Raw genomic sequence first — 15,401 nt, 5'->3', positions numbered from 1 at the left:
TGTACTGTACATGCAGCATACTTTTACACTATTGTAATCCAAGAAACAAAATCACCACATTTTTACCAGATACATTTTTCAGATATAAAACAGTGAATCAAAAGTAGAACATGTACTTTTACAAATTGTGTCTAGTAAAACTTCACATTGTTAAAAACTTCCCACTCACAATCAGAAATGTAACAATTGTTTCAAAAACATAACATCTGTAGAGTATGTAACATGGTATACCTTTATCACTTCGTCTCAAGCAAGAGGGGTAGGACTAGATCCACTCATGGTCAGCAATGTCTGAGATGAGAGTGAGGACTCTGGGATTGACTGAGAACACTTTTTTCTTCTTGGATTCAACCTTGGTGCCTCTCTCAGGATTTATGGAAAAGAAACACCTTCATGAAAAAAGGGCAAGAGAGATTGAGGAAATTAACAACCTGAGGTGGGATATCAAATGGCCAAGTTTGATAAGCACAAAAATAAATCCATAATAAAAGAAATTTTACCGTTGAAGGAACTCCAGTGTTGATCGTAGTTCCACAGGGTAGTGTATGTTAAAGCAGTAGTAACTGCCAAACATTAGGCAGATAGCAGAGGTGAAGGTTGTGATGCGGTCGTTGACAATCTTCTTGTCAATGCTCAACATGAATGTCTCAGCAGCGAAGCAGGAGGAACCTGAGAATTAACACAACAACAACAAATTAAAAACTTTAATAACAAGAGCTTTAATGTCAGTCATATATACAAATACAGAGATACTTGTTACATGGATCATAGGATGAGTTATATTACTAGTTGAACTTATATGGTTGTGTTATCCAGTGTATCAGTGTGGAAGCAACAGAACGTGAAACTAAACAAGCCAAGAGTACAAGAACGTGGCAGTTACAACAGAAAAAAAAAAGTTGAATTTTGTACTTTCGGCTTACCGCAAACAATGATGACGGGTGTTGGTGGCACTTTCTCCATCTGAACATCTTCTGCAAGGCTTGTCATCTCAACGCAGTGGAACAGAAGCTCTCCCTTCTCGTCAAAATGAGCCAGTAAAAGAAACATCATCTCAATGACTTCTTGCAAGCAACCACTGGACTGCCCTCTTTCAGTCTGAAGTTTGAGAACAGCATTCAGGACTTGCTTGTGCTTTTGTGCATCAACATATTTGAGGAACTTTAACAGACGTGCACCCTTTTTGTCCACATTGGCAAGGAAGGTCTCCATCAGATTCACACCAGTCAGTTCTTGGAAATGTGCGGTCATACCAACTTCATTGAAGAGAAAGGGCCATTCCTGGCATAGTTTCTGGATGCTTGCCCCTTTGTTGATGTCTTTACGCTGCGTGTAATAGGTGCACTTGACTAGTTCTTTCACAACATCTGTACTGTAGTTATTCTTTTTAAACAGCTTCTTCATTTCTTCTTTTTTTTCAAGCTGACTCTCCACAGTCTCAGAGAGTGGCAAATGCTTTGGCTCCCAGCTAATACAGCCATATGTGTCTTGAACCCTTGCTTTTTGTTCAGCTGGTATTTCATCTGTGTCGTTGTCGTCATCTGATATTGCTTTGCGTTTTTTTACCTTTGGTGTGTCAGGTCGCTTGACATTTTCAACTCTTGCCTGAAGTTGCTTTACAAGAGAATGATATCCAGGTCCAATAACATCACCATCAATCACATCTTGAAGAGACTTGGGATACTTGGCCACCATCCTTTTTGCTATCTCTGTAGTATTGTGTTTGGTTGGATTCTTACAAGTCTTCATCATTTCAGAGACCACAATCCTTATCATTTCTCGTCTTTGTCTTGCGCTTGGTCTTTTCTGTCTTTCCAAGTTCTGCACCAACTCCTCAGGGAGCCTCTGCCATGGTATCTCAAATCTCTCTACCCAGTTTGGTAGTAATGGTGTACAGATTCCTGAAAGTGATGAAGTAGTGGTGGATGATGTTGGTGAAGAAGAAACTGAAGGTGGAGAAAGAAGGACATCCACTGGAGAGGAATGTACAGCGATTGGTGTCGAAGTGCCAGAGACTTTAAAAGTACATAAAAAAAGAGATATGAAAGCGTTAGATCATGTTTTCTGTTATGTTAAATTCTGCACTGCATAGATACATTTTGAGATATTAAGGTTACACAGCGTGGTCAAAACTTAATAATGCAATTTGTCTGATAGATTGCATTTCGAAACTCAAAGTGTATTAAATTTCCCCACAAAGCATCCAAGTTTTATTTACACAGAAAGCATGGTTAAATAATGATGGCCACATCAGACTCAGGAACACTCATATTCTAAGTATTTCTAACTTCAACAGCCCTCTGTGCGTTTGGTGTGGTGACAATGTTTTACACTTACCATTTTGGGTCCAGGCAGCCACTAGTCTTCTAGCTTGTATGGGCTTGAGCACTGGCAGCAGGTCATTTTCTGTAATGTACTTTAAATCATCTGTGGTTTCTGCACCAAGTGTTGTCAAAGTATCTTCTACTGACTTGAGAAGTTGATCAGGAAGGTCCGGAAGCACTCCTGCTATTGCATCCCCTATGTTCTTTAAGATAAGCACCTGCGATTCAGCCATATCTGTTAAGACACACATACAAAGAGTTTGGCTCTGGCCCATGATGTCATATCAAGGCATTCAGTCTGACAAGACGCTGTGCTTCAGTGGAACAATCTGGTGTCCGTTTTTCACGTAAGATGATAACGGCCACAAGTCAATCAGTTCAGTGATGAGTCTGCACTCTAATCTCCCAGTGTCATTTTTTACAGAGTACATGTGGTAGCAAGAAAGAAATTCTGCATCATAAACTCTCATGAGAAAATGAAGAGCAGACTCATCTTTAATAAGAATGAGGAGAAGTTCACCAAACTCCATTGACTGATCAAACTTAGTGACAATAAAGTGACCCTTTCTGTAATTAAGCCCATTATACTGAACAGCAACTGGAATCTTTGTATTGCTTTCAGTAAAGCCAAAATGTAGGACTGCGTCTTTAACTTGCTCACTGTAAAGCTCTGAGTAAAATGGTGAGCAATCTTTTATTTGCAATGCTGGAGGACTCACTGACCCAGCAGAAAGGAAGGCCTGAAACATCTGATGTCTCTCTGAAAGAGTCAAGCACAGATTTTTGAAATTTTTCAGATGCCTTGCACATCTTTTGAAGTAACTGTGTTTGCTCTCAAAGCGCATTGTCCAAAGCCTGATGAGAGGGCCAAATTTTAGGATCAGCCCTGGATAATGTCGTAAGTAATGGTGTTTAGGTCTTAAGTTGATATTAGGAAACAGCACCTTTCTGGTTTCCAAATACTCTTGGATGAGAGCATCCAGATAAGTAACCTGAGCCTTGGAAATTTGCTGAGCACAAATTAGGTCAACAATGTCCTTAAGCTGCAACGTTAACTGCCACACATCATCTTGAGAGTTCTGCACTCTGTCTCCAATTATGAGAGGTAAAAGTCTCAAGAAGTTCCAATTTTGAACAGCTTGTCCACCAAGTTTCAATGTTTTTGGACTGACCTCACAAGGTTTGGATGAAGCATCTGTTTCTTTGTATTTAAATTGCTTGATGCGCCTGTTCAGAATTGGGTAAGTGAACCATTTATTTGTGTTGATGAAGTACTTGAGGTAAAGAGCAAGATCGTATGAGAGGACACCCTCAAAGATGTCATGACCGAGACATGGGGGCATGCCAGGTGTGCAAACATCAAAGCTTTGTAAAGAATTAAATACAGACCTGAACTTTATCCCCTGAACTTCTGACACGTCTTCTCTTTCCAGTTGTTCAGTGGCAGATCTATACGTTTCTGGGGTCCGCTGAGGTCCACACACTGCTGGATCAGCACCCTGAAATTCAGTTCAAGTTAACAGACAATATCTGCATAAGTACACTGATGAACTGAAATTTTCTGTAAAACCCCCAATACAATGAGAGCCCAGGTTGTCTCCAGCAATGCAGTAGAGGGCTCCTTTCACTACAGTTTTGTCTGCCATTGTTATCCCATTCTCCTCTAGTACCTTCAAATCAGTCAGGAGTTCTGAAAAAACATTTTCATGGCCAAATTCTTTGAAATCCTTCTCCCTAGACAGTAAGACAAGCTGCATATGATCAGTATTTGACCGGGCATGGGGGGGGATGTTGAGTAGAGAGAAGTACACAGCCAAAACCTTGTGCTTCTTTTTGGCAGAACCAAGTGGGTTCACTACTTCAAATGCATCCTGGTATAGAACCAGCTTGAGGCAATGTGGATTTTCCTGAAAAAATTTGTTTGACACAAACACGTTACCATCACAACAGTCGCTGAGAACATCTGGTCTTGAAACATTATTAGGATCCACTGATATGAGACCTTGCCAAAAACTTGATTCCAGCATACCCTTCAAAGTATTTAGCAGAGGAACATAATAGGCAAATCTCTCCATCCTGTTCTCGTCCCTGCCCAAAAACACTTTTCTGGGTTCAACATACTTGAACACATCTTTAAAGCACTGAACTCTTGAATAAGCAGTTCTCATGGGCCCTGTGTGACAAGCTGAGAACAAGTCAGATTGTTTTACTGTGTCACAGATTTTTACAATGTCTTCATCTGAAACTGACATATCTTTTAGAAGTGACCTTAGTCTATTCAATGTATACATCTGTCCCAATTCATGTATATTTTGTATTTCTTCAACAATGGTTTGAATGGTAGATGCTGGCAGAAGATGCTGTCCCTGTAGTTTAATGTAAAACATACATACATTTCTGAGATACAGGTCACTGAAATTAGACCCATCCATTCCAGGGTCTTCTATATCTGATACACTGGCACCTTCCTGTATGGTGGCACTTGTAGATGGACTCTCTGACTGAGTATCTTTGTTTAAACCACAAATCACATTTTCCAAACGTTTGTGTTTTCTAGACATATGGGAGGTAAATGTAGATTTTACAGAGAACTCACTTTGGCATCCTCTCACTGGACAAGTTACATGCCGTCCCTCTTCTATGTGTTCCTTTAAGTGAGCAATCAAAGCTTTAGTTCCCTCACATTGGCGTTCACAAAGTGAGACAGTGCAATTCAAACCCATTAATACACCCGTCTCCAAAACACGTCTCAACGAGCACTGCTGGTTTTGCAAGGCTCTTTTCAGCCTAATGTAGCTAACGCTAATGCTAGAAACGAGCTAAAGCTAACGTAAATTTATCATTTGCGCCTTCACTGCCTGCAACACAATGCTGTCGATAAATAAACCAAGTTGGATTATTTTCTTACCGTAGTAACTGAAGACGAGCTGTGGCAGACGTTAAATTAAAAAAATGAGAAACAGTTCGACGAAAATGAAGATAGCGTGATGCCGTAGTAGTCCAAAGCAAAACTTGTGTGGAGCTGTACAGACGTTATCTGCGGCGGAGCCTGATGCAGTGCGCTGATTGGTCCATTTGAAATCAGGCGCCTTGATGTGAAACGGTGCTCTAAACTTCAGGGGAAAATGCCTAGTTTTGGGAGGAGGTGCTTTTAAAATCTTTTTTCTTCATATGATAATTAACTATGAATAAATAGAACAGACAACAGATTATTATTTTAATACTTATGGGATTATATGAATTTACCCAATAATATAGTATGTCTATCATTAGCTGTAGGTCTCTCCAGTTGTTGTTAGCTTTTACATTTTAAACTCATGGTTTATTGAGTTAAACAGAATGTAGATTTAACAGCTACATCCCATATTCTTTACAAAAACTACATCCAAAAATTGCCCTAATACATTTCTAGTATAAAGATCTTGGGACATATGTGTACCTGTTATATTACAATTTGAGAAAGAATATACTGTATTAAATGTGCTATGAATCAAGAATGGATTTAATGTAAAGTGCTTTGGGCTTCTTGAAAACCGCTATCTAATCCATTATTATTATTATGTGAAATTAATGCAAAAATCACAAAGTCATATTACAGCATGTATCCATTACCAGCACAACCATGCTTACATTCAGCAATTAAAACCTGTATTTTTTTCAATAAATAAATGTAAAAAAAATTGTGTTTGCCTGTTCTAAACTTTATTGGAATCTTCCGTTAAAAAAACTATGCAAGAGTGATTTACAGTAGGTTTATGTATTTTTTTCAGAGAAAAAATGTACATATTACAGTTTTTCCACATTTCTTTATTTACGGCAATTTCACATCAAATCAACAGTTTTAAACTGTTTTATAGTTAACAGGTTTTTCCTGTCGTATTTTTACTGTCTTTCACTGTTAAATATACGGATCTTTTTTACAGTGTGGTCCCCAGGTCCCTCTTCACAGGATGCAGTGAGTGCCTCTGTATTCTCAATGACATCCTCTATCATGCATGAGAAGTTTTGGTAAGCCCACCTTGTGGCCACTACAAAAGCTTCCACTCCTGGGGCAGCTCTCTAAACAGTTCGTATAAAATGTTCTGTAGAGTTGTGGTGTAGTGATCTTCTAAGATGAGCAATGTGTTGTATCCCCAAAAATTGGGGATACAACACATTGTATTGTGTACATCTTTCATACCAGCTCTCTTACTTGCGATTGTGGATCTGCTGCTTTTTGTTGCCCCTGGAAAGGTTTCAAATTCAAATTATATTTGTCACGTACACAGTCATACACAGTACGATATGCAGTGAAATGCTTGGACAACTGCTCGTGACCTAAAGAAAACAAAAAAGGAAAAGGCTATGAATAGATAGGAAATAAATATGAAAAATTAAAAAGGGAAATAAATATGAAAAATTAAAAGGGTAAATTTTACTAGGAAGGAATAAAATATAAATTAAGGTTAAAAAGGAAATAACTGTACAACACAAATTAGAATGAAGGGTTTAAGCTGAGGGTTAGGGTTAGGTACTGATTTTTCATGGTTAGGGTTACGGACGGTGGCTAGGGAAAGCTTTATGTCAGATGTCCCCACGAAGATATGAAAACACAGTGTGTGTGTGTGTGTTTATAAGAACACAATATTTGAGCAGTATTTTATTAAATTATTGGAAGACAGCATTTTTCTGATATTTTTTGGTTAAATATTCAAATAAGGCGTTATCTAGCTATTTTGCATATGCTACTACCAGAACAGGATTTGAATAAATGAATACATTTTTAAAAATGGAAGGTTTATTTTATTGCTTCATAAATCTACAATTTTCTGTAAATCACATTCTAAATGGTATTTTAATAAAAACCTTCAGAATATAGACAGGCATAAAACTGTGAGTGAACGTTAATGCAAAATAGCCTGAAAGGTTAAAACTGACATGTTCACATATGATGTATTTTTTTAACTGAATCGACCACATGTAAAGAGATGTGCTTTGTAGCATATTTAACTGCCATCTGCACTTCCTGGGAAAGATACAATATACTAAAGTGTAACTGGACTTTTGTTTATTTGCAGAAAACAGTACATAAGCAGCAGATGGTCATTTCCTCCTGTTAGTCACATATGATTTGTCATGATGGCGAATGTCTTCATCGAGGAGTTTTGTTTATTTGTAACCTTATTAGCAGTTTTCACTTGTTTCCTCCCCTCCTGCTCTTTGTTAGCACTCGGCCGTTTTCATCATCACACGGACACTGTGAGAGGTCTTAAAATAGACGTATATAAAACGTCTTTAAAGGCTACAGAGCTGATTTGCATGATGGCCGTCGTTTGATGAGCAGTGGCGAAAGAACATTTGGCTGTCACGTTTGTAGCTACTTCAGCCAAAAACAGAGAGCAACATTTCACTCCACCCTGTGGACCAGAAGAAAAAAAAAGTTCCTGTTTCTAGAGACGCTTTAACTTCAATCCTGACACGCTTTTGGCTTTTGCTCACTTCTGTCATCCTTTTTGTTATCATCGCCAAATCCAAGATGTCGCCCTCAAGTGTAGCAGTGGAGCCTCAGAAGCTGCAGCCGCCACAAGCAAGCCGCCACAACCCCTTCCTTTTTTCCCTTCCACCATTCCATTTTATCTCGTGCTCTTTAATTGATGTGTGTGATGACGGAGCAGTGCGAGAGAGTGAGGGATGGAGCGAGGAGGAAAGTATGTTCCTAGATGTGGAAGGCAGTTGTGGGAGGGCTGTGATGAAAAAATAATGATGCTAGTTACATTCTATTACACAAAATGTAGAATATGGCAATGAAGTCCCCCCACAACATTTCCTCCTTAATATCGCCATCATCATCAGCCGCTGCTGCTGCTGCCGCGAGGAATTGTGGGACATCACACAGCGAGGAGCTGTGGTGGATGTGCTTTTTCACACATACACGCTTCTCTTTGTGTCTTCATTTATTCAGCTTTTAATGTATTTTTCATATCATACTTCACCTCATTATGGGTTTTATTTCTCAGTTCTTGGGCTGTAACTCATTAACATGGTGTTAATGTGGGGTTTTTCGTGGTTGCCATAGCATCACTGTTATATATGCACACATGCATATTATGCTACACACTAACATACTGTGTATTGTGAAGAGTTTTTTTTACAATGAAATTCACAGTGAACTGTTGTGATCTACAGAGGGTGAATTCTGAGGACGTCCGTGAGATGCCACCTCTGTCTTGCTGTTACACATAAGGTGTCATTGACCTGAGGTCTTTGTCCCCTTTGTGTTTTGTACTGGTTTGCATTTACTCGATCGATGACATGCTGGAGAGGTTATATCTCTCGACTGGCCTGGGATCATCTTGACGTTCTCCCAGAAAAGCTGAAGGAGATGGCTGGAGAGAGGGTGGTCTGGGTTTATGCGGGGCCCCTGCAATGACGCAGGATGCATGGTTAGGTGTCACACAACAACTTTCTGCAAAGTCTAAAAAGAGTTTGTTTTTTTATATATATAATTGCAAAAAACAGAAGGGAAAAATATTTCATATTTAAAACAGTCATACTTTGCAAATAATGTGTAATTTGTGGATACAGGCAGCTCATCCCCACATGTTTTCTTTCTGCGGGCTTCTGCTTTAGTGCTCTGGAATCTAATTTAATCCAGTTCAGACATCTAGTCCCTTTTTTAACAGGATTTATTTTCACAGAAAATGATCGGCTCTGTTTTCTTTTTAAAGGAAGGGGAAATCACAACGTAATTTAATATGCAACACAAAGCTCAACATTTAGCATTGAAAGTGCGAATTGGGTGGAAAGACCTGCTGCACAGGTGCACCAACAACAAATATTTTCTTCAAAAAGGTCAAAGTCAGATCTTTGAAAAAAGTCCATCAGTCTTAATATCAAAGCAGCAGGATCACAGCGCCAAACTCAATTTAAAATCTGCACTAAATAAAGCAACGAGAGCTCCTCACTGAGTGTGACACAATTTCATCAGGTTCAGATTAGATGAAAATTTATTGATCCCCGCAGGGAGATGGTGTCACTGCAGCAGGAAAATAATAAAAGGCTAAAATTGAATATAATTAGAAATATGGTAAATGAGGGGCAATACACAAGACAATACAACCACAAAATCCACTGTGTCCAGGACAAAAGAAGATGAAATGAACAAGAGAAAGAGATGAAAACATACAAAGAAGAGGCAATAAAAAAACCTCCCAGTGCTCATTCCATCAGCAGGACACGGTAACTTTATTTACACAGCACATTTCATACACGCTTTAATTCAAACTGCTTCACAAAAGATATTGAGACTTAAACAAAGAAATGTCAGAGAAAAAAGAAGAAGTAATAAATAATAAAGAGAAAAATATGATGGTACAGAGATGAGAGCGAAAAATGATTGTGGCGATACAAAGAAGGGGGAATTCCTTAATTATAGTATAAAAAAATGTTTTCCACATGTAGAGCCGATGCAGATGAAAATTTTACCAACCTTTTAAAAAAATCCCTTCGAGAGGGAATAATAAATTATAAAAGTATATAAAATACACTTCAAGTCTGAATGAAGATCGATGCCCTGGATCATTGAGCTCAATTTTGCAAATCAGTAAGCAGGACTGTTGTATGGTAACAATAATGGTTTGCATTATAAAAGGAGCTAAATGAAAAACATTTGATCCGAGCTTCTGAAAACGCACCTATATCGAACATGGCCTGAGTTTCTAATAATAATATCATTGTAAGTTATCCCGTGATCCATTAGGCCAGACTTCAGACTAAAACACTTTCCAGCTACTCTTGGTCATGTCATGGAGATGGGACATCCTTAATGTGATCATGTGATCATCTCAGACATGCCTCCAACCTGCTGTTCAAGCCTTCTGTTTACAAGGGACAAGTAAGGGTCAGTTGAATTAAAACAGCTTGTTTCAGAAAGAAGATGATCTAAGGCCCAATGAATTGTGCAAAACTACTCTAAAGAAATTTTATGTGTAGCTAGCATGGTTTAGCATACAAGCTATGTTGTACTTTAAATGAATTCCCCATTGATGTAATTATTAAAAAGATTGCTTTGTGCATAATAAATGATTACTTTTAATATTTCCTTATGCTTTAGAGTTATTAGCCTCACTATACTGGTATGAAACTGACTCACAGCAGAGCAGACAGCTCTGCAGTGTGTTAAATGATATTAATCATATTTTTGTCTTTAAACAGACTTATTAGTTTGCCTATCACTGTTGCTATTGTGCATCAGTGACAGTGTTAAAACTATATAGCTCCACCCACAAGTCCAGATGAGCCACCTCGCCACTCCTCCAGGAGCTCATCTTTGAGATGTGGAACATGGCAGGGCTGAAAGGGTTTTCTCCATCTCGCAAACTGTTCTCCCTTTTTCTTCTTTTCGTCTATTTTTTCCTCACTCCCTCCACCTCCCTCTTCAGGCCCACCCTGCATCTTTTGCTGAATAGGCAGATCATGAATCGAGCTCTGTTATAGAGCCTGTTTCCTCAGCGCGCTTTATCAAAGTCAACCCTGTGTATTAAACACAGTGCTGAGGCCATGAGGAGAAGAGAGGATGAAGAAAAAAGCATTCAGGGAGCTCTCATCCTCCTCCACTGTGAAACGAGGACACTGCAGTGGAAGTCCTGCCGGGGGAACGGGGGGCTTCACGCTGAGGGTCAGACATCAGGGGGGTTTTAGTCAAGAGGACCAAACAGAAGGGAGAAAATCTCCTCAATTTCAACCCTTCTGTTCCTTCTGAATCCACTAATGCTAATCCCATGCTGTCCTCATCCAGACGCTTGTATCTTAGAGGTGAAGACACAATTGAAGTCAAACCTCCTTCAAGCTTTTCAACCCCCAACTTCTGAGCTCTGATAAGTGACTGAACATGATAAAACTGGCTGAAATCTTAGAGGAGGGGTAAAGTGCTACTTGTTTGCATTTGAAGGATTATAAAATGCATCCTGTGCGACCCAGGTGTCCTTTAAATAACAGTATCTAGTACAATATCTGTACGATATCAATATCTGTAGCACATGAACAAGTAGAGGATTGGCGCCAATGAAAGAAAGTAGTAGTAAAGAGACGCAACATACACTCGAGGGAAACAAATTTTGAACAAAATATTTGTGCTGAACCAGAAGCTTAAGAAGTTTAAGAAAAAGAAAACCTAAGAGGTCAGTTTATTCAAATGGATCGTGTCTGATTCAATTTGGAATCTATGAAAACCTTCACAGCTGCTACCAGAGCTGCTGGTGCCCTGCAGCATTACAGCCATCACTTAGTCTGCTGACATAACCTCTGGGGGTACAATTTTTCTGTTCTTCCAGTGTAGCCAGTGGATATCTGGGCCAAGACTTCCTGTTCTCTTAGCTACTCACTGCTGGAATTAATGCAGAAAAACAAAATCTCCATCTCTGACTCTGCACTTCCTTTTTGGTTCTCTGCACAGCTGTTTATGTTTACTGGAGTAAAAATATGATGGTGACTATTAAAAAAAACAAACAAGCTAAAGCAAACAAACCAAAACAATCAGCGGTTGCATAGATTTTTTTTTATTGTCCCACATGATTGGAAGTAGTTGCAGCAACCAGCTGGTCATAGACTCAACCTCTTTCAATCGTAAGGCGATCAAGCGTGACTGCTATCATTTTCAGACAGATTGGTGAAGGTTTGCAAATAATTGTCATCTAACTGATAAACCCAGACTGTCAATTTATTGTGATCAGTCTGACGGTGCATTCACACCGAACGCGATAGACACGACCAAAAAGCACCAGATGCCCCTAGCTGGTCGCCTGCACATTCGCACCTCGAAGTGCGTCCAAAGCGAACTGATCGCGCTTTAAAACATGCAATTTTCACGTGTGTGAAGCGGAAATGTGGGAGGAAGTAGTGCCAGACGTTTGCAAGACGGCATCTGTCGATCTAGCGTTTGAAGAGAGAGTCTCCCTTCTCTATTCACTGTGGAGAGCAGAGCAGCAGCATAAAGGACGGTTTACACATTACTCATTAAAAAAAATTATTTGCAATAATATTAAAATGCTCAAACTGAAAAACATTAAACATAAATATATAAAATATAACTATTTACAGAGAGACAGGAATAAAAAGGATCCAGCTTAAAGTGGAAGAGCCTCAGGGAGAAGGAGGAGAAAAATAAGAACATTGTTTCTGCCCTGGAGAGCCTGCTGCCTCATCAGAAAACTACTGATTGCTAGAATGAATGGCTTTGGCTGGACCTGCCCCTTTGAACTAGGTCAGAGCATCACGTCACCAGGCTCCTGATTGGTTGTCGCAGCATGACTTGAGGCTGGAGTTCAGATTTTTCCAACTCGAGCGGTAGATGCGATAAGCGCGAATGCACAAAATGCACCACACAAACTGCAGCGTGTATTTTACTTTGCGCTTCAAACGCGTCAGTCGGGCTACTTGGTTGCGCGAATCCGGCAGAGAAGCGTTTTCGTGGCGCATATCGGCTTCTCGCTCCTACATTGACTTTACATGTAAACCTGAACCTCTGGTCGCGTCTATTGCGTTCGGTGTGAACGCACCCTGAGTCAGTCTGAGCCAATGAACACGACTCGTTTGGTACTCTGGCTTCCACAGTCCAACAACATGTAGTTAGTGGGGTTAGGCCGATTTGTGGTTGTAAATTGCCCATACGTGTCAGTGTGAGTGTGAATAGTTGTCTGTCTCTGTGTTACCTCACCTCTCCCCCCACAGCAGCTGGGATTGGATGTAACCCTGAATTCAACAAGGGGACCTCATTCAGTTCTGATGCTCCAAAGTAGCTTTGAAGACAGGAACTGACTTTGACTGCCACTGTTGTAGACCTGGTCCATATCTTTGAAACAACTGTTTCAAGAGCAACAAGAACACAAGTTAATTGCACAATAATTTGGGTGAATCTCCGGTCCTCAACTTCTGATTTTCTTAGTGTGGCTGTAACATTAAGGCCACAAGTCGAAACACGTTGGTCTCCTAATAATCAAATCAAATCACTTTTATTGTCACATCACATGTGCAGGTACAGTGGTACAGCACATGTGAGTGAAATTCTTGTGTGCGAGCTTCACAAGCAACAGAGTTGTGCAAAATACAATAATGTAAACAAGCATATAAAGTAATAATAATAAAGTTGCTCCCTAGTGTTTCAAGTGTTGCACCAGATCTTTGACCCTCTCCACGCACCTTGGAAGTAGGTGAAGTTGTGCCAGAAACTTTTGGATCTCTGCTGTAGCATTACCCACAACCAGAGTTTGTTCAAACATGATGTGTCATTAGAACTCGCACTACAAGTGAACTGCTAAAGGAAACATGATACCCATGAGGTACCTGTGGACTACTGAGACTGTGTCAGTGGCTGAAAGTTTAAGTCCATACATTTTGATCTTCACAGATCAGAAAATTGAGCAGGCTGCTGCCAGCATCCACTGTTATCAAATCAGTCTTTTTCCTTTCCTTTCATATTCAGATGCAGACATCTGTTTATAGAGATTAATCAAACCCTTAAACAACCGCAGGAGCATCATCTCAGAAGGCATATGACAAATAGACTGCACTAACATAACTCAGTTTGTAGAGTTTGTTGCTACAGTATGAAACCCTTTTCAGAGCTTAACTGTGTTATGCAAGATTTGTATTCCCTGGATGGTGTTTGCTTGTGTAGCTCTTTGGCTACATACAGAGGAGGATTATGGGAATTCAACCTACGCAAAGACAATGGAGAAAGAAAATATGTTATGCATACATCAAATGCTTATTGGTTGAAAAGCTAACCTAAATGGGAATGGTGGCAATAGCAGAGTTGACCACAAGAGGAAGATTATACAAAAGAAAAAAAGTAGTGTACCTGTAGTGGTCAGTTTTTAATTCTGGGTGTATAATAACTTCTGTCTTTTCTACAAGATAGGAAAAACTCCAAGACCAACAACAGCACAACACAAACAAGAATAGGACAAGACTTCCTTGCGTCTTTGACACTGCCCTCTGTACACAGCTACGGGACGCACGCAACATGTAAACATGAGCCTCAACTTAGAGCTGTGAAGCACCTTCGGACCACCAAAGCCATGTTAATGTTTGAAAATGTAAGATCACATGTTAAGCTTCCCATGTGGATGTTCTCAGATCAGCATCCACCTTTATCAAAATCAAAAGGCTCTGACATAAATGCTTTTTCTTCGTTCCTCAAATTCGTTTTCAATCGCGAACTGTCATCCTTAACAGTGACTATCAGCCTTGTAATCAATCAATAATACTAAGCACTGTTTAAATCATTGTCTGTCAAACACACTGGGAATTGATTCCCTTCTTCTCTTCCTGTCTTCTTTGCCTCTCTTGACAGTTTGTGGTGAAGCAGTATTGGTCCCAGTTCCAGTTTTAGCTGCTGTGCTGCAGGTTGATGATGCACCCTAGATCAAGCTGTCAAAACCTAGAATATGAACATTTACTGTTTAACCTGCTGAAAGTTTCTGAGCTTTTTGAAATTAATTAATGATAAAATGTGTTTGACAAAACACAACAAGGAAAGACTCAAACAGTAGGTATGCTGTAATTACAATTATTAAAACATAACGAAAAGTGTCCAATATCAAAGACCATCCTCAGTTCTAATGACATAAAAAAAACAACACTGGCAAATATATAATTAGAGTAAAATAATTAGAGGGAATCACAAGTGAACAAACAATTATCCTGCAGGAGGAAGGTGACCAGAAAAAACCCCAATAAAAAACAAAAAGGAGCCACCTGAGTAACCTCACCTGTCATTTAAAATCCCCTTGCCAGCAGAACAGTTTTGTTTACCTGCAGATTTAATGGGGCAACTTTGCTCACTGCAAAGTTTTTAGTCGCGGTCACACAAACAGAATGAAATCTCAGATGCAGAAGTGATGTTTGGATTATGAGTGCGGCGACATGGAGCCTCATGATAGCTGCAGTAAGAAAAAGAACAAAAAAACCACCAAAGTTACATTTTACAGCTGCAGGTCAAACAGCTGCAGAAGGCACTGAGGTGCAGCATTAAGGTGTACGTGTGTGTTACACGCCGAGCTGCCACGCTGCGAGGAGAGAGCTCAGGTGGTGATGGAA

The 15,401-nt window shown here is 39.7% G+C and overlaps 2 protein-coding genes across 2 annotated transcripts in view; one reads left to right on the top strand and one right to left on the bottom strand.

The window, feature by feature from the left end:
- LOC146638266 (protocadherin-1-like) overlaps positions 1-15,401 on the top strand; it is a 345,805-nt gene that overhangs the window by 309,987 nt on the left and 20,417 nt on the right. The window lies entirely within an intron of this gene.
- On the bottom strand, positions 266-1,523 carry LOC146638267 (uncharacterized). Its single transcript, XM_085367155.1, has 3 exons — positions 924-1,523; positions 501-669; positions 266-389 (listed from the first exon to the last, which is right to left on the bottom strand). Exons 1-3 carry the CDS (start codon positions 1,402-1,404, stop codon positions 266-268), a joined length of 774 nt encoding a protein of 257 aa, XP_085223281.1. The 5' UTR covers positions 1,405-1,523.

This window comes from Diplotaxodon limnothrissa, linkage group LG2, assembly GCF_057381915.1.
Source record: "Diplotaxodon limnothrissa isolate DT_005_m linkage group LG2, D_limnothrissa_male_GT1.1, whole genome shotgun sequence".
Lineage (NCBI taxonomy): Eukaryota > Metazoa > Chordata > Actinopteri > Cichliformes > Cichlidae > Diplotaxodon > Diplotaxodon limnothrissa.
Note: the sequence above shows the minus strand (reverse complement) of the source record. Positions and strands in the feature narration are given on the sequence as shown.